The sequence below is a fragment of the Pipistrellus kuhlii genome, unplaced genomic scaffold, assembly GCF_014108245.1.
Source record: "Pipistrellus kuhlii isolate mPipKuh1 unplaced genomic scaffold, mPipKuh1.p scaffold_m20_p_3, whole genome shotgun sequence".
Classification (NCBI taxonomy): Eukaryota; Metazoa; Chordata; class Mammalia; order Chiroptera; family Vespertilionidae; genus Pipistrellus; species Pipistrellus kuhlii.
This window is the reverse complement of record NW_023425529.1, coordinates 99,901,711-99,922,101: the sequence shown is the minus strand read 5'-3', so window position 1 is coordinate 99,922,101 and position 20,391 is coordinate 99,901,711. Positions and strand designations below refer to the sequence as shown.

The window sequence follows — 20,391 nt, the reverse complement described above, 5'->3', positions numbered from 1 at the left end:
AATAAATAGGGCCATTAAAACATACATTTTTATATACATCTTTATCACCATTATTCTGAATAGATTATGTGCCAAAAATGTGCTATGAATTTTCTAAACGTGACAAACCTGGAAGTATCTTACAAATAGTCGTAGTATTATTACCACACATTTTGGTATGTAGTTTCTGGGAATAGTTTCATGTTTGACACAGGCTGGTTGTGGTTTGAGGTTAGTGGTTTTTGATTTAGAAATTCCCATCCACTACTTGACAGAGCATTGTAACTGACAAGAATAAAATTAGTTTGCAAAATGGAAAATGAACTCTCACAGCTGTCTGTAAGAGACCTGGTCTTCATTTTGCCAGCGGATGTTATAGAGGAGGTGGGGGCCTGAACAAGAAGTCACTCAGTTGAGTGAGTTTCCTTCCTTAGGGAGACCATTCCAGGGGTCATGCTTCAGAAAATCCTCCTCCCTCATGGAGTTTTGTTTTTGGATCATGGATCCAGTTTTCAGTCTATTCATTGTAGATTGAAATATTATTATTATCTGTAATATTAATATTTATAATTAATAATTATAATATCTGTAAATTATTATTATATTATTAATATCTGTAAATTTATGAGTATTTTACCCCTAGAATATTCCAAGTGAGTTTTAAACAATCCCAAGTGCATTAGAACACTCTTCAATAGCAGCCATGTTTCACATTCCAGTGTGTGGCCTCCTGACTCACGCTAATAACCCCCAGCTGTACAGAACCCCAGGACTTTTTAAAAAATACATATTTTTATTGATTTCAGAGAGAAAGGGAGAGATGGAAACATTGGTGATGAGAGAGAATCATCGATCAGCTACTTACTGCACACCCCACATTGGGGATCAAGCTTGTAACCCAGGCATGTGCCCAGACCAGGAATCGAACCTCCTAGTTCATAGATTAACACTTAACCACTGAAGATATCCAGGACTTTTGACTTCCTTAAGCTGGGTTCAGATATCTTCTATGTCTACAATTCACACTGTACTTGGGGAGAAAATATGAAGTAAATAGTAAATTAAGATCTACCTTGGAGAAAGGAGAGGATAACATGCCCAAATGGAAAGTGGAATTCCAAGTCATCATTCACAATTTATAAATATGGATAAGTAGTTTTATTTATTACTAGAGACCCAGTGCACAAAATTTGTGCACAGGGCGTGTGTTGTCCCTCAGCCCAGCCTGCACCCTCTACAGCACATGTGTCAAACACAAGGCCCGTGGGCCAAATCCGTCCCGCCAGGCCTTGCAATGTGGCCCGCACCGCGCTGTCATCACTGCACTCCGCTGCGTTTCCATCACAATGACAGTTTATGACTGTTCAGTAAACCATTCGGCCCACGATTTAGGCTGGATTTTAGATTTTGGCCCCTTCTCTGATTGAGTTCAACAACCCTACTCTACAGTCTGGGACCCCTCAAGGGATGTCCAACTGCCCATTTAGACCCAATTTCAGTGGGATCAGGCCTAAACCAGGAGTCAGACATTCCTCTCACAATCCAGGATTGTGACTCCCAACTGCTCACCTGCCTGCCCTCCTGATTGCCCCTAACCGCTTCTGCCTGCCAGCCTGATTACCCCCTAATCACTCCCATGCCAGCTTGATTGATGTCTAACTGCTCCCCTGCCAGCCTGTTTGCCTCTAACTTTGCTCCTCTGCCAGCCTGGTCACCCCTAACTGTCCTCCCCTGCAGAGTTGATCACCTCCAACTGCCCTTCCTTTCTGGGCTGGTCACCCCCAATTGCCCTCCCTTGCAGGCCTGGTGCCTACCAACTGCCCTCCCCTGCTGGCCATCTTGTGGTGGCCATCTTGTATCCATGTAGGGGCAGGATTTTTTACCACATGGGGGCAGCCATATTGTGTGCTGGAGTGATGGTCAATCTGCATATTACTCTTTTATTAGATAGGATAGAGGCCTGGTACATGGGTGGGGGCCAGCTGGTTTGCCCTGAAGGGTGGCCCAGATCAGGGTGGGTGTTCCCTTGGGGTGTGCTGCAGCCTGAGTAAGGGGCCTGTGGTGGTTTGCAGGCCAGTCACACTGCCTGGCAACCCAAGTGGAAGCCCTGGTATCTGGGATTTATTTATCTTCTACAATTGAAACTTTGTAGAGCCTGGAGTGGAGCCAAGCCTCCTGTTCACTCTGTGGTTGGCAGCCATTTCTATTTGGATTTGTTTACCTTCTTTAATTGAAACTTTGTAGCCTTGAGTGGAGGCCTAGGCCAGCAAGGCAGGCAGAAAGCTTGGTTTCCTCCATTGCCTGGGAAATCCAAGCTTCCCCCACCCCCGCTCTCTGTGGCTGTAGCCATCTTGGTTGGATTTACTTGCATACTCGCTCTGATTGGCTGTGAGTGTGGCTTGTTGATATAGTGGAGTGATGGTTAATTTGAATCTTACTCTTTTATTAGGTAGGATTACAGCATCCCTAGGGTTCTCTTACTTACTAACTAATTCTGCCAGAACCATGAGATGAATGTTTATATATTTTTGTGTGTAGAGCTGATTTTTATTATTATGAGACATCTTCATAGATTATTCAGGATCTTGTTTTGTTTTTGTACTTTTTCCCCCGTATCTTCTTTATTATTTTAGTATATTTTAGCTTGGGAGTATCTTCTCAAAAGAGTATATAGGTGAAATAAAGGAAGTAAATTAAAACTGAAAGGCCAGGAAGGTGGTAGGAAGTTTTGAATTGGCTAAATAACTACCCTTGACTTATTTAAACCTGTCCTTTGCACTAGGAAATCACCTGGGAACTTCTAAAATTCCCAATGCCCTGATGCCAGTGCAGACCAGTTAAATCAGAATCTCTGGGTATCAGACCTTATACTAGAGACTCCATGATCTTAATGATAGACTTCTTTTCCTCATTAGTAAAATTAGGAAAATATTGGAGGTAAAACATAGTTCACAGAATTAACACATTGAGATGTACTTTTATCCTAGAGTATCAGAAAATAGCATGGGATAAGATAAGAATTATACAAAGGGTATGTTTTTAGTTGTAAGTCTTCTAGATAGTTCCTTAAATGTTATCCTTGCTTTTAGTAAATGTTTTCAGGGAATCTGACAGGGAAAACTGAAATGACAGTAGAAGTCCAAGTTCTAGAATGAACTGTGAATCTTGTCAGCAAAGTGGGACCATGTGTAAAAATGTGAACAAAGCAGGTTGAGAAGGTAGAACTTTCTGGTGAGATATGTATATACTACCTAGGAATATGAATGAGAACTTAGTTTTCCAAGATAATAGCCAGAAGTCTTTTTTTTCCTTTACCTTACTGAGTTGGGATTTATTGATGTAGCGTCATATGGTTTGGAATCAAGGTAAGGAATTATTTATTTTTAATAGTATTCCAGTCCCCTCAGATATAGGGACAAATTTCCCACAGTAACCAAGTTATCTTGTAGTATGCTAGAGGCCCAGTGCATGAAATCCATGCACTCGGGTGGGGGGGGTGTCCCTTCAGCCTGGCCTGCACCCTCTCACAATCTAGGAGCCCTTGGGGGATGTCCGACTGATGGGTTAGGCCCACTCCTCAGGCCTAAGCCATCAGTCGGACATCCTTAGCACTGCTGCAGGGGTGGGAGAGGCTCCCGCCACCACTGTTGTGGTCGCCAGTCATGAGTCCAGCTTGTGGCTGAGGAGTGCTCCCCCTGTGGGAGCGCACTGATCACCAGGGAGAAGCTCCTGCATTTGAAGCATAGTAACCTCCATTTTATATAAGAAAAACTCCTGTTTGAAACTCTGCTATTGTCAGATAGTCCTTAGTCCTGTAAACTCTGTCACTTTAAGACAGTCTCTTATTCCATAAAATGACTTTGTTTTTACTTTAAATAATAGAAAAATATAAACTTAATTGTCTGACCTTGAAAGCTAGCCATCTAATGTAATAGACTAAAACAGACTAATACTGATAATAATTCCAAGTACTAACTCTTTATGTATTTAATGTTACAACTGTCTATAACAATAACTCACATAGAGCCCTTTGTAATATCTGTAAACAAAGAGGCTTGAAAAGTATAAATATGGAAAAACTTCCTCAATGGGTTGCTAAGAGATTTGGGAAAAGACATCTCCCTCTGGGCTGCACACAATAAACAACTCCTAATAATTGGCTCATTAAGGCATCTTGTATCTTATTTGCTGATTTACAATACAACATTTGGAGGCCCCTGTGAGATAAGAGACAGGTGCCTACCCTCACCTAATCTTGGCCTCCCCTGAGGATCTCTAGGGGAGATCCTGATGAAGTTCCAGTGCCCCAGAGAGAAGTGTCATTTCTCTGTGGTCGTGACAGCCAGACAAGGGACACCTGACATGCCTCTGCTTTCTTTTGGAGTCATCAGAAAAACCTTCTGGAGTTGAGTGAATTCAAATTTGATTAAGGAATTTTGAATTCACTTTGCTGTTTGGGACTAGCAACTTTGTTACTGAGAAAGGGGACTGGACAGAGTCTTAACACCTTTGGGAAGTTCTCACTGAGACATTGGTCAAGAATTTTTGGGCATGTGTGCTGGGAGTGCCCCCAAATCCATTTGGGGAGTTGGGCATTGTTTCAGTTATCTGCTTAGCTTACATTTAGGCTAATCTACTGAGAGTGTGGGTACGGATGTTTGTCTGTCTTGACATAATTATCTGTACATTAACTGGTTTATAAATGTAAGTGTGAGAGCCTGTGTAAAAGCAAAAGCTACTTTGATTTATTTTGCACTTCTGTTGATTTATCTGGCTAAAATATTTGATTTATTTAAGGCTTGGTGCTCTGGCGGATTGCAAAAACTCCCAAGCAGCTGCTGGGACCTCCTTTTTCCCAGGGCTTTTTTTGCTCTTTGTCAGAGAGGGAATCAGCCCACTTAGATTGTTATTTTACTGTATTAGGTTAAAATTTTAGAATTCTGGGGTAGGTTTAAAGGTATAAATTTGTGAAAGGGTTTCGCTCAGAGAAAACAAAGGCTGGCTAGGTTCCAAGATTGCTTGTAAGGAAAGTAAGAAAAAAGTATTTTCAAGTTAACTATTTGCAACAAAGTAAAAATTTCAAAAAACAAATAACTTGTTATTTATGGCTTTCTTATCTCTTTTGGTGGACAGAGACTTCCAGGGGCAGGACTTGCCAAGAACTCCCACAGGGCGGAGAGATTTACAGGGCCCTGCCCCTGCCTGTGACATCATAGTTCTGCGCGAGCTACCTGAGGTGGAACTAAGATTGAAGTAGGAGATTTCTGGCTCTGAGCCTAGCAAAATAAATTGTGAGACATCTAAGAGAAGGGAATCCATCTAGTGTTATTATAAATAGCTATCTATAGACCCTATAAACCCTAGTTGTGCATCTTGTGCAGTCTATTGTCTTCATGATTATGTGTAATGTTTGACTTGTCATTTTCAGTCAATTTTTAGGGCCCTCTAGAAGACATAACTTGGTTCCACCTACCTTCTGACATCCCTGATGGTATCTGTGATTTTAATTGAAAACCATTTCCTTCAGGGGACCTTCCAGGATTTTGATCCCCAAGATATCTCCCTACACACCCTTATCCTCATCTGCTATCTTTCCAGTCTGACTAAATCATTTTTCTCCACAGGTTGGACCCCAGCCTCCAGGAGGGAGGACTACTACTGCAATGGCCTATAGTTTTCTCCAAAACTCCCGCAGTTTCTATTTCCCCCCTCTATAGGAATTGTCTTCTTTTAACTCATAAAAGAAAATGGAGACAAGCAAAGGGCCATGGATCTGTAAAAGTAACTGGGGATAAATCTGGTAAAGTTTCTCATTTGCAAATGTACTGAAAGGATTCAGTATCTGTTGCTGTTGGAAGAAGAAGGGCTGATGTCCCCTTCCAGTGCCTTGAACTATCCCAGAGAAGCTAAAAGATTTAACCCCTTAGACTAAGGGCTGAGCCAAGATACCCAGTTAGGAGGTGTGTGGGCAGATGCCCTGTTCTTACTTACAGAGTAAATGGTTAATGCAGAGGGGGGGGGGGGGGGGGGCATCAGCAGGAAGAACAGTGAGACATAGGGTTTTGTTGATTTTGCTGGCTGCAAGCTGCTCTGCTGTGTCCTTGTTTTCTCACTTATCTGAATTCTGCTAGATCAAGGCTGCAATCTCTGCCAGGAAGGAGGACAGGTGGGCAGAAAAGGGCCTGAAGCCCAAGCCACCACTGCAGGAGCACTTTGCTCTGTGCAAACCGCTTCTCCCTGCACCCTGGCTGTGTTTGGCTTGCCACTAGGAATCAAGCAGTGATGAGAGACAGGGATGGCAAGGCCCTATAACTGATAAACAGGGTTAACTGGAGAGGGTGAAGGGAAGTCATATTCCCTAAACAAAAGAGCTAAGAACAGCTCAGAACTTTCAGATTCTCCCAGAAAGTAGTAGTCTGACTGAGGGACTGGCCGTGACCCTTTTGGGTTAGGAGGACTGGAGGCTGTATATTGAACTTATAGACTGCAGTTCGCTAGGCAGAGGTCCAAGCCCAGTTCTATAGGGGTTAAGCTGCCTGTGGATAGCAAAACAACTTTCTCCCATGCCAGAATACATTTTAAGGAAATTGGACAGACTGTGCTTGTGGCTAGAAAGAAAAACTGGCCACCATACACAGCCCAGACGGTGGCCTGAAAAAAAACCTGTATAATAGACTTAGATAATGCATGTGTCTTGATGGACATGACTCCGAAGAGACAATGACAGTTTTGCTTTGTGTAGGAAGGTAAAAATGGACTTTAGTCACCTCCCTGAGATGTTTGTATAGCCCTATCATGTGTCATGTATGGTAGCAGAAAATTTGGCTGCCTGAAGTGGTCACAGTGTCAATAATTATACTTCATTATGTTAATATATTATTTTAATCTTTAATTCCCTTGTATATTTGAATGCAATTGCCAAGAGGTCAGGTACCCAAATAGACAAAGAAACATACCCATCAGGTTTTGGTGTCTATTGAGAAACAGTTGGCAGCCTGTATACTGCCTTGCAGGCCTGTGTGACCATATCCATGTTAGGGGTGGCACAAACCTCAACTTTAGGAAACTGGGTGAGGCCTGTTTGGAACAGAGGGAAGCAGTGAAGTGGTGAGTACTAGCCCTCTGTTACGGGAATTCAGACCTTGTGAGGACCTGTGACATGTGAGACCCTGTGAAGTAATAAAGTTCCTTTAGTCCATTCTGAGAAGACATGTCAGCCCTCCCAGAAACCATATGTAGTTTAAGGATAAGTCAAGTAGGGGGAACCCTACTACAGAGACAGCTGTGACTGTCTATTTGAATATAGACCCATTTTGAATTTCTTCTTGCCATTTAAAGACAGTTACTGTTTTGTTATAATACATTTAAAAAATATTACTATGAAAAGTCCATGATAAGGACTAGCAAGGAAAATCAGAAGATCTTAAAGCAGGTCAGTATATTTTTCTTTTTATATAATTCCCCCCAAATTTGGCAATGCTTAATAAATCATGGCAATACATTTATTTGCATACATTCAATAACAGCAGTTTCCAATAGTGGTTTTATTGACCGAAAACTTTGACTGGAGTATCATGTTTCTATTGTAAAAGCCCTGTCTGAGCACTGAAAACTTGAAGCCAATAAGAGTGCCATGAAGAAAGCCTGGTATCCTGCTTGGTAGTCCTGAAAATAGATGGCACTGAAGCATCAGGCCCATGCCTTACCATTGCTGGCGGTTGGGCAGAGTAGAAGGGGAGCAATAAAGCCCCTCTGTATCCCCGCAGAACTCTCATGCAGTCTAGGCTGCAAGGAGCAGAAGGGCTGTTGAGATAGGCCTTAAAGCCTAGGCTATGGGCCCAGGTGGAGTTGCTATAGATGAGAGATTCACCTAATTCAGCAGATACTGCAGGCAGGCCTGACAGCAGCTGGATAGCTTGGCTTCCTGGCCCTATGGGGCACACTAAGATTCAATCATGAAATTCCAGCAAAGGTAGTCAATTACCATTCTTGTTGTGTTTATGCAAGCAATCAGGCCAAATTAAATACAATAGATAAATTGGTCTTGATTTGGCTCTTTTGATAAACATAGAGGTAATTTTGAGGAAAAAAATTCTATTTCAGTAAAGGTTCTTAAAAATGAAATGTTTTCTTTCCTTTCCATTAGACCATTTGTTACAGTTTGTCTCTGCCAGGTCACAAGCCCACCTCCTTCTGTGCCCAGACCTCCTCATTTCTCTGACAAACAGCAAGGATCTCTTGGCTCTGAGAGATACTTCTGACCTGCCTCAGCAGGAAGTAGTCAGAGGACCCCACCAATGCCTGTGCCAACTTCTGATCCGGTCCATCCCTTCCACCCTGGTGACTCTGTTTAGGTAAAAAAAAATTACCACCCAAGGAATTGACTCCTACCTAGAGTGGACCAATCACATACAGTCATCTTGACCACCCCCACAGCAGTCAAGGTTGACTAGAACCCAATGTAGCTTAATACAGCACAGGCAGAAGAATTCTCTAAAGATAAAACTTCCACATGTGCCATATTACTAATTCTCTCTATATACTTAGTAAAGGAAACCTCAAAGCTAAGTAGGTTAACAATGTTAACAACCCACAAGAGTCAATGATTTTACTCATTTACATAAAACCAGTGAAGAATGAGGCACAGTAACCTCCATCTTGTATAAAAAAAACCTGCTGTTTGAAATTCTCGGCTATTGTTAGTCTTTAGTCTTGTAAACTCTATCATTGTAAATTCTGTCACTTTAAGACAGTCTCTTATTCTATAAAATGACTTTCTTTTACTTCAAATAATAGAAAAAAAATAAACTTAACTGTCTGACCTTGCAAGCTAGCTATCTAATGTAATAGACTAAAATAGACTAATACTGATAATAATTCCAAGTACTAACTCTTTATGTATTTAACTAGAGGCCCAGTGCATGAATTTCGGAGGGAGGGGGTGGTAGTGTCCCTCAGCCCAGCCTAAACCCTCTCCAATCTGAGACCCCTCAAGGGATGTCTGGCTGTCCATTTAGGCCTGATCCCAGGGCCTAAACAGGCAGTCAGACATCCCTCTTATTGCACAATCCAGGACTGCTGGCTCCCAACTACTTAGCTGCCTGCCTTCCTGATTGCCCCTAACAGCTTCCGCCTGCCAGCCTGATCACCCCTTAACCACTCCCATGCCAGCTTTATTGATGTCTAACTGCTCCCCTGTCAGCCTGTTTGCCCCCAACTTCCTTTCTCTTCTGGCCTGGTCACCCCTAACTGCCCTCCCCTGCAGAGTTGATCATCCTCAACTGCCCTCCCCTGCAGGCCTGGTGCCTCCCAACTGCCCTCCCCTGTTGGTCATCTTGTGGTGGTCATTTTGTGTCCACATGGGGGTAGGATCTTTGACCTCATGTGGGCAGCCATCTTGTATGTTGAAGTGATGGTCAATCTGCATATTACTCTTTTATTAGATAGGATAGAGGACTGGTGCATGGGTGGGGGCCAGCTAGTTTGCCCTGAAGGGTGTCCCAGATCAGAGTAGGGGATCCCTTGGGGTGTGGTGCAGCCTGAGTGAGGAGCCTGTGGTTGTTTGCAGGTCAGTCATGCCCGTTGGTGACCCAAGTGGAGGCCCTGGGATCTGGAATTTATTTACCTTCTACAATGAAATTTTGTAGCCTGGAGCAAAGCCAAGACTTCTGCTCACTTTGTGGCTGCTGCCATTTCTGTTTGGATTTGTTTACCTTCTATAATTGAAACTTTGTAGCCTTGAGTGGAGGCTTAGACTGGCTAGGGCAGGCAGAAAGCTTGGCTTCTTCCATTGCCAGAGAAACCCAAGCCTCCCTCTTGCTCTCTATGGCCACAGCCATCTTGGTTGGGGTTAATTTGCATACTTGCTCTGATTGGCCGATGGACATGGCTGGTGGGCATGGCTGATGGGTGTAGCAAAGGTATGGTCAATTTTCATATTACTCTTTTATTAGATAAGATGTTACAACTGTCTGTAACAATAACTCACATAGAGCCCTTTGTAATATATGCAAACAAAGAGGCTCAAAATTTATAAATACGGAAAAACTTCCTATATGGGTTGCTCAGAGATTTGGAAAAAGACATCTCCCTCTGGGCTGTATATAATAAATAACTCCTAATTAATTGGCTCATTAAGGCAGCTTGTATCTTATTCGCTGATTTACAGTACAACACATCTGTCCTCTGGTGGTCAGTGCACATCATAGTGATCAGTCATTCCGCCATTCTGTCAATTTGCATATTAACCTTTTATTACATAGTATAGTCACATCCTGCTGTGTAGAGAGCTGCCTGGAAAGGCACATGGACATTTCTTTTAATTGTTGCCAACTGAGACTGAGACGATTGGCAGAGCGGTGTCTAGGACATACATTTCCCCAAGATAGTGGACATGTTGTCAGCTTGGCCTTCATATCAGCCCAGGTGTTGGCAGGGGCAGGACTAGATATATAAATCCAGGCATGCTAGGGCTTACTTAAGAATGCTAATAAGTTGGTGTTACTTCTTTGTATTGGGGATATAAAATAAATGCACTGGGAGGGGTCACGTCATCATTGTCTTCTTCCTGCCTTTCCAGCAGACAGGATGGTGGCCTACCCAGCTCCCAGCTTAAAATCTCTCTTGTGTCTTCTCTCTTTATTTCTAATATTTCTCAATCCCTGGCTGCCTCATTCATCTCTCTTTCCGTGTGGGACATGGAATAGGGAGATCCCCGCCACATCAGGCCTCCACACTACTGGATCTGGTTTCACAAGATATTTCTTTACCAAATTCCTCCAGGATGGAGCTCTAGCTCCTCCTCCAGGAAGCCTTCCATGGCACCCTCCTCCCAGAGGCTGGTGGGGATAGCCCTTTCCCCATTGCCCTGTCACTATCTGGTTGTATCAGACAGAGCTCCTGGATGGCAGGCCTGATAGGCAGTGATTCTCTGATAATAATATGCTTAAAAATCTAAAATCAATTATGAATCTCTTTTCTTTACGGTTTCTTTATAAGCCTGCAAAGGCTACATTTCAAACTCAGCTTTCGGTTTTTTCTCTGGTTAAACTTTTAGTCTTTCTAGGGCAATTGGACAATTTGTGGACCATGGGCTTTTAAATAGCATGCATATTAATCAGAAGCAACTGCTACCACCAAGAGAGCCTGTCTATGCCTCTTCCACCCTGTACATCTAAGGAAAAGGTACATGACACCTAGGTAAGTTATTTTGGAAAGTAACCTGTATGAACAAACATTATAATGATGACTATGTACCTAGAAAGTATTTTGTAATGTTCACAGTGCTTTCAAATACAAACAAAAGGAGGGTAGATGTAGTATGGTGCATAGGAGTTTAAAGCAAATGGGCTTGCAGTGTGGGCACATGGCTGCAAATTTTAACTCAATTACAAACTTAGCTACTTTGGGCAAGTCACCTACCATAACCTCAATCTTCTCATCTGTAAATTGGGTATAATAATACCCATTCTGCCTATCTTGTAGGCTTATTATAAGGTTTACATGGGATGTTTCCTAACCCTTCTCTCTTCATGAAAAAGGATAAATTTCATTTAGGGTCCTGGAGTAAATGCAAAGTTTGTGAGGCTGGAGATGACCACTCTGGAGTCTGGTTGCCTGTCTAGCTATTTCAAGGGCTGAGGGAATGAATGTATTTACATAGTTTTCTACCAATGCAGAAGCTTTGCTATATATAAACTTCCAGTGGGGTGTGAGGAATCAGGTTCAGATGTGTAAAGTTCTGGAACCTAGTTCAACGGACATCAAGTGGCAGAACTGGAACAAGATCTCATGTCATCTCATGTAATCTGTCTGAACCTTATCCTTTCAATCACACTTTATCATACAAAATTAGTTATTTTGGAAAATATTATTTAACTAATTGCCAATGTGATAATTCAAAGAAGTGGAACATTTTATTGACTTTGACTTATAACCAAATCATTCAGAGCTATAGGTAAGATAGCAAAATTTAATCAAAAGCTAACAATTTTATACTTGTTCTTATCTGTGTCCATGTCCATATCTACATCCAAATCTAAATGTCTTCTATTATGACAGTAAGAATCACTCAATCTTATTATGGATTTCCATATGTCAATTGGGATGTATGTCCTGGTTATATAGTCATTAGGAAGAACATAATCACTTAATGTATATAAAGTACATAAAATTATTCTGGGCAGACTCTAAGTTAGGCACACTGTAAGTATTAATTATAATTATTCAAAACAAAGCTCTTCAATCACTCATAGGGTAAAAACAAAACAAACAACAACAAAAACTAATGACTCTGAACTGCACAATTCCTTCATAGCAAAAGAAATACCATTAGACCCTGGTACTCATATAATGGCAGCAGCATCTGGGAGCTTTAAGAAATTCAGAGCCTCACATCTACTATGACAGAATATGCATTTTAATGAGATCCCCAGATAAATTGTGAGTAAAAGCAAGTTTGAGAAGTGCTGCTTAGAGTACTACAAGTTGTATGCAGAAACTGTTTGGTCACTTGTATTTTTGGCAGAAATGATACAAAAGTAGCACTAACTCAGAAAATCTGCTCCATTTTATTGATGTATTCATGGGGTGGGGGTAGTGATCATGTGCCCCTCCCCAGTAGAAGATGAAATCTGATAAAATGCTTTATGTAAGGCACCATGAAAGTGCGTATTAGTGTGGGTATGCCATGGCCCTCGTGGAACAAGTCTGCAATCCTGCAACTGTTATGGCATACTTTTGGGAAAGTAACAAACACATTTAAAAAAGAAGGTGACATTATTAAGAAATCTGAAATTGTAAATATATGGAAAGGAGGAAGTCACTTACATTTACCCAGGGATGCTCAAGGACTTGCATGGCTGAAAATCGCTGATCAACATTGACCAACAGCATCATGGTGATAAGCTCCTGTAAAAAGGAACATTCAATTTCATTTGTCTAACTTTTAAAGTCAAAGATAAAAGCCAGAAGTATTTTTTTCCCTTTATCCCACTGGGTGCTTTCAAATGCATAAGTTCTCTTTTATTTGGAAAAGCTCTAAATCTTAAATATATGGTGTCCCAAAAAATGTATACGCACACTTTGAATAATTATAAAGGCAGTGTTTATTAAATTACATTTCATTTTCAAAATTAAGCTGTCAGCTGTTAAAGTGTGTATACAACTTATTGGGACACACTGTATATCAATTCAACTTATCCACATTTACCTAATACTTTTAGAAATTAAAGGAAAGGTGAATATTTGAAATTATAAAAACATAGCTTATAGTGAATAAAAAAATAAAGTGAAATTAATATTAAAATAAATTTAATGAAATTATTTTTGTAGAAAAAAACAAATACACAAGTTCAAGAATTAAAATTAATTTATTTTTCCAGGATTTTTCATTCTAAAAATAAATTTCTAAATTAATTTAATATAAAAATCAAATTTTAAAAACACTAACTAAATTTTCTTTTGGCAGCTGAATATAAAAATGTAGTTTTCCCCCTCAATTTCAGAATGGCATATTTAGGAAAGAAAGTTTTAAGAAAAGACATATAGAACTGCCAACAGCTAGTTGTTAAAACAAAAACTATTTTTTAGTAGCCAAAAAATTCTAAGAAAAATTGCTACAAAAATTTCCAGATCAATCAACACAAATAAAATTGAACTATTAAGCAGTAAATGATTTATTGGTTCTGAAATACATAAAACTTTCCCTTAAGCTCAAATTTATCTGGACCAGGAAAGCATAGTTTGAATTATAATGATGAGTCTGTCATACATTTGTCAACTTTGAATTAGAATTTCTCATGTTATAAAATGGTTATATATATTTTCTCATTCCTTACATTCATAGGCTCTGAACACCATTCCATGATGGGGATAATTTATTATTAGTTTTTAAATCCTCACCCAAGGATATTTTTTCCATTGATTTTTTTTTTTTTTTCTAGAGAGAATGGAGGGAAGGGTGAAGGAGGGAGAGAGAAATGTTGATGTGAGAGAAACACATCAATTGATTGCCTCACCTTTGCACTCCAACCAGGCCTGCAACTAAGGTACATGCCCTTAATCACTGGGAATCAAACCTGAGACCTTTGGTCTTTGGGCCTATGCTCTAATCACTGATCCAAACTAGCCAAGGGGGGGGGGGTAATTAATCTTGCCAAAGTAAAGATCTACCTTCACTTTCTAACTGGGGCCAAGACTTATTAAAGCAACTATTGTTTGTGATGCTTTTTGCCAGGTGCCATGGGGGTATAGGAGAAAGTCCTATCTGTCAGTAACTTCCAGCTCTTATGTTTATGGAATGATGGCATGTTATGGACAGAGTTGGGCAGGTTTCTAAAAAGCCTGCTCACAGGTAAAATCACCTCCATGCCCACCTCAGCAGATTTTTCCCACCTCTTTTCACTTTTCCTCTGGCACCTTTCTCAATTCCCCTAATTTCCCTAGGTCCAGAGGTAGATTCTTACACAGTTGAAGAATATGAGAAACGTGGGCCCAATATGTATAATTTCCTATGGAAAGTGGCCAGGCCTAAGGAATAATAGAAAAATTATATAGATTGAATAATCAAAAAATAATTATTTATTAAGATAAATTTTTCAAAAATTTAAGTCAGTGCTTAGAGATATAAGTTTAAGAAATCAACTAAAATATTTTGTTTTGTGTGTATATGTGTGTGTGTGGTTATCTCTAAGTCTAATAATGTCTCAGCATAAGATTTTTAGTTTTCTTAGAGGTTGATCTTTAGTTTTCATTGAAGAAAACCATATGCCTTGTTCCCCACTTCCTCTAAATCCTGGTTGTCTTTCAAGATCCAAGTTAAATTATAGCATCTTCATGATGTATTTCTTAATAATTTCAGCCTATATTGAGCTTCTTCTACTTTGGTTAACTGTTTCATTCATTCACTCATTCATTTATTTCATTTATTTGTATTGAGTATCAGTTATGTACTGGTGAGTAGGCACTAATGATAGAGTAATGAACAAAATAAAAACATCATTGCCTTCAAGGAATTTGCATTCTAATGGGAAAATAAATTATATATGCACCTATCTATATCTATGTAGAAAGGTAGTTAGATGGTATACCAGATGGACATAAAAGTATAAGTGCTATGGAGAAAAACAAAGCACACAAAGAAAATAAGATGAGCTAGGTAGGGTTTTAGAATTGCACCTGGAAACAGGGTGCTTCTGGAAAATATTCTCTGAGAAGATAAAATTAAGTCAAGACTTAAAAGAACTGAAACAATAAGCTTCACAGAAATCTAAGGTGGGCTGAAGTCTGGTGTGGATAGGGCATTGCAAGAGCACATAGCAGGGTAAAAGGAATGATAACAGGGAGAGATGAAACCAGGGAAGCAGAAGCACTTAAGTTGAGATGGTTATAAATAGATGAATTGATGACTTTGAATCTTAGAAAAACTAGCAATTAAACTAAAATGTGTACAGAAATCATATTTACAATATCATTTAGTCTCTTTATGAATAATAAATCAAGATCAACAATTCCATTAAGACACACAGGCTATAAGGAAGGGGAAGGCACTAGAAACCTACCTTTGCAGAATCAGAAACATTATCCCAGTATGGAGAAGGAAAGTCTACTTGTCCCATCAAAATCTGGTCAAAAAGCACCTCCTGGTCATCACCACTTCTGTTTAGATGAACAATAACAGTAAGAGAAAAACAGGACTAAATTGTCAACTCAGGATATTCTTATGCATTGGAGCCCTTCCTTTCCCAATAAATGTGTAAAACGAGTTTTAAGCAATTCAAAATGTTAACACGAAACAGTTTTGGTAAATTGTGATTTAATGAGTTTCTAAATTATAGGAAGAAGATTTATGGAATGCATGTAAATTAGCATGCACAACCTGAAAAAATAATAGCTATTATAAGTAAAATTCTTATTGTTTTTTTGTGCTGCAGGGTCCTTTGGTGCAAGAAGGCTGATCATTCAGAAAATAGAGAAATGCTTTGTTGGTGCTAAATAAAAGATTGCTGCCCATACCCACGAAATGGAGGAAAGCCACACAGCAGGATATATGTGATTACACCAGCTGCCCAGATGTCTACCTTGAGGCCATATCTGAAAAAGTAAATGACATCAGAATTACAAAGTCAGACAGGACAAATTGTGGGGCATGGCAAAATAGGTGATTCTCTTATTCTAAACCAAAAAACTGAACCAGACTAAATAAAAAATTTAACAACAAACACTAAACTAAAACCCACCAAGAAAACAGAATTCAAGAAAAGAATAATTAAAAAAGAGTCTATCTGAGGCACATGAATAAAAATCAAAGTAATGCATGGCTAGGCTTTTATCCAGATATCAGTAAGTGAAGGGTTTCAGCAAAAAGGCTTATTATAGTCATATCAATTTTACTTTATGTTCAAGTACAAGTAATTTATTTGGGAGGTGATCCCAGGAAATGCCAGCTAGGGAGTGGGGAAGTGAGACAGAGAAGGGAAGGGAAGTTATCAAACCAGTTACTAATGAGGTCAACTGGAGCTGAATCTCCTTAGAAGCTCTGGGAGACTGTGGAGGAACAGGAACTCAGAGTTACCCCACAGTAGGGTGAGGAGGCTGGGATATCTATATACTCATTCCCAACAGTCATTGGTATGGCTGCTGGGGTGGATGTTAACTCCTTGTCACTGTAGCCTTTTCCATCCTCATTCAGGGAGAGCTCCAGCAGCCCAAGGGAGCCCCCAAGAAAAGAGTTGCAGGTGCTGTCAGGTAGAAGTTATGAAATAGGTGGTCTTCAGGGTATACAGGTAGAGCACTGACAACTTTAATCATCTTCCAAGTCCCATTTCAAACAGTATGCTAATACTCATCAAGACTTATATTTGGATAGAGACACTTCATAGAGACCTATAAAAATAAAACTCATGGGTGATAACCAAACCTCTTCCTAAAAATTAGATTTCATCTTTCCCCTAGCAAAATGTTTAGTGGAATTGTTCACATGGAGCAAAAACAAAAACAAAACAACAACAACAAAAATTGGCTTAAGTTACTTGCCACTCTAAAGCAACCCTTTTGGGACATCTGTGTTTGTTTTGTTTTGCCATCACCATTTATCCTCTCTACATTCTCTTCTACCTCTACTCCTCCCTCCACCTGCAATCATCACACTGTTGCTTCCTGGTCTCTATCTATGAGTCTGTCTCTATTTTGCTTGGTAGTTCAGTTTGCTCATTAAATTCCACATAAGAATGAAATCATATGGTACTTGTCTTTCTCTGACTGACTTATTTCACAGATGATGCTCCCCAGATCTATCCATTCTGTTGCAAAAGGTAAAATTTTCTTCCTTTTTATGGCTTAGTAGTATTACATTGTGTAAATGTGCCATAGCTTTTTTTATCCACCCATCTATTAAAGGAAACTTAGGCTACTTCCTAATCTTGGCTATTGTAAATAATGCTGCAATGAACACAGAGATGTATGTATTATTTCAAAATAGTATTTTAGGCTTCTTTGGATATATTCCCAGAAGTGAAATCTGGGCAGTTCCATTTTTAATTTTCTGAGGTAACTCCATACTGCTTTCTACAGTGGCTGCAGATTGGCTGCACCAATCTGCATTCACACAACAGTACACAAGGGTTCCCTTTTCTCTACATCTGCACCAACACTTGTTGTTTGTTGATTTATTGATGATAGCCATTCTGACAGTGTGAGATGATACATCATTATAGTTTTAATTTGAATTCATCTGATAATTAATGGCATTGAGTATCTTTTCACATGGTCATATGTAGGACCTCTTTGGAGGAGTGACTATTCAGGTTTTTTGCCCATTTTTTAAATTGGGTTGTTTGTCTTTCTTTTGTTGAGTTGTATAAATATTTGATATATTTTAGATAGTAACCCTTATCAGATGTATCATTGGTGAATATATTCTCCCATTCAGTGGGTTGTCCTTTCATTTTGTTGATGATTTCCTATGCTGTGCAAAAACTCTTTAATTTGATGTCATCTCATTTGTTTATTTATTTTTCTTTTGTTTCCCTTGCCTGAGAAGGAAAAAATATTGCTATAAGAAATGTCTGAGAATTTACTGCCTGTTTTCTTCTAGTATTTTTATGGTTTAGGGAAGCTAACATTTAAGTCGTTAATTCATTTTGAGTTTATGTAGTGTGTAGTATAAGAAGGTGGTCTAATTTCATTTTTTGCACATATCAGCCCAATTTTCCCAATACCATTTATTGAATATATTCTCTTTAGGCCATTGTATGTTTTTGCCTCCTTGGTCAAATATTAATTGATTATAAAAGTGTAAATGTATTTCTGGACTCTCTATTCTGTTCCCTTGATCTACATGTCTGTGTTTTATGCTAATACCATGCTGTTTTGATTACTATGATCCTATAGTATAGTTTGACATCAGATAGTGTAATTCCTCCAACTTTGTCCTTATTTCTGAAGATCAAGGTTGCTATTTGGGTTTTTTTGTAATTTCATATAAATTTTGGAATATTTGTTCTAGTTCTGTGAAATATACCATTGGTATCCTGATAGGAATTGCATTGAATTTTAGATGGCTTGACTGGAAGTCATATCAATTTTAAAATAATGATGTGATGGATGCTTCAGACTATCTAACTCTCTAATTTTAGAAATAATAAATATTTACAGGATATTTTCCAATTTATAATGCACTGACATAAGTTATCTTATTTTGTTTTCCCCAAAAAAATCTGTTTTAGAGAAAAAGTATTATTGCTTGTTTTATAGAAGAGAAAACTGAGGTTCAGAGGGGTAAATAGGTTAGCTCAAAATCACCCACTGGCAATGGCAGAGTTGGGCTCTAACCAAGGTCTTCAAGAGACCCACCAAATCCTCCCTCTATTCTACACCACTCCCTCCCAGCTGGCCTCAAAATACTTACAGTAAAAATGGAGCAATGCCTAAAATAGCAGCCTGTGAGCGAGGTCAGGCTGGGCTACAGATGTGTTCTTTCAATTCACTCAAATTAGATTAATAGAAAAGTCATCATTACCTCACATCTCACCTTAGGGGTTTCCCTATTGAAATTCCCTTATCATCTGTTTTGTATTTCTGCCTTTCTGGTCTATGGTACAAGCAGAAAGACTGTTTTCAACGAGTCACAGTGGATACACCCTAGTCCACAAGCTATGGTTTTGTGTACTGACAGGAAAAAAGGAGGATTGCATTCCCTTACTGCCCCCACTCTTTCCTAATACTTGTTTAAATATAGTGCTTCACAGCCCTGCCTATGATGCTCCTGATAAATAGGATCTTTATAAAAAGAGCATTTTACTTATCTGACCTAAGTTAAATGTTGACTTACTACTATCTAGTTGTGAACTTACATGATATTCAATTATCCAAGCCTGAAATTATTTATCTGCCAATCAGAAATCATACCATCTACTGAAAGAGTAAGAATTAAGTAAAGGAGCATAGTTCCTGGAAAAGAATAGGTCCTTGGTAAGTATTAGGCCAACCTCCCTTCCCGCCCCATTCTAGAAATTTTCACTCTTCTTTATACTGCTGCACATATATACCAGCAAATTCCCAGTGACCCTGGGATATCTAAGGGTGTTTGTACCTCACAGATAATCAATAGTGCCAAAAGGGCCAAAATGGAACCAAGTCTGAAGAATAAGGCAAGTTGAATGAAATAATGAAAGGAGATTATAATCATGGCACACCACACAGCAGTGTCTGCTGCTTTTATCTCCAAAAGTGAGTTAATTACCAACACTGTATGTTTTTCTGTTACTCCAAACGTTTTTTACTCTGAGGTTAACAACTGCTTCTATCTTTAACAAAGGCCAAATGGAAGCCTTAAACAAGATTGCAGTAATTGGCAATTTGGGGAAGCAGAAAAAATGACTCCCACTTTCAAGTAAAAAGAGTGAAAAAAAATCTGATAGCTAATTGTCTGGATGGGACAGAGCAGTACTGTTCTTCCTATTCTTGAAGCAGAATATTAGTTCTTTGGCAAGCACATCCCACAGGAAGCACTTACCCAGTCTCTGCAATGATTTCTGGAGCCACGTATGTTGGGGTACCACAGACTGTGTACAGGGGGCCATCCACAATGGTGGCCAGTCCAAAGTCACCCAGCTTCAGTGATTTGCTGCCATCTTGGTGTTCATACACCTAACATGAAAGTAAAAAGTGAAATCTCCTTAATCAAGAGCTCAGAATCTCTTCGCTGAATAAATGAGGAACATTGTGGTTTAAATTAAATGTATTTATGATAAAAACTTCAGATAATTATGCAAGGTTATACATATGAGGATATTGTTCTTTAGATTACTGCCAAATTAGAAACATGTTGAACAACCAGCAAATGGAAATCTGTTAAATAAATTATGACATATTCATAAATAAAATGCTCTATGGCCAAAAAAAATGGTGATA

At 39.3% G+C, this 20,391-nt stretch overlaps 1 protein-coding gene across 4 annotated transcripts in view; it reads right to left on the bottom strand.

Annotated features, from left to right (window-relative positions):
• DCLK1 (doublecortin like kinase 1) overlaps positions 1-20,391 on the bottom strand; it is a 374,326-nt gene that overhangs the window by 26,902 nt on the left and 327,033 nt on the right. For all 4 annotated transcript variants that reach the window (XM_036455538.2, XM_036455539.2, XM_036455536.2 and 1 more), the window contains exons 12-15: positions 19,994-20,127; positions 15,994-16,071; positions 15,540-15,636; positions 12,808-12,888 (exon numbers count right to left, since the gene is read on the bottom strand). In XM_036455538.2, coding sequence (XP_036311431.1) covers positions 12,808-12,888; positions 15,540-15,636; positions 15,994-16,071; positions 19,994-20,127 — 390 coding nt within the window. The remainder of the gene's footprint in view (positions 1-12,807; positions 12,889-15,539; positions 15,637-15,993; positions 16,072-19,993; positions 20,128-20,391) is intronic.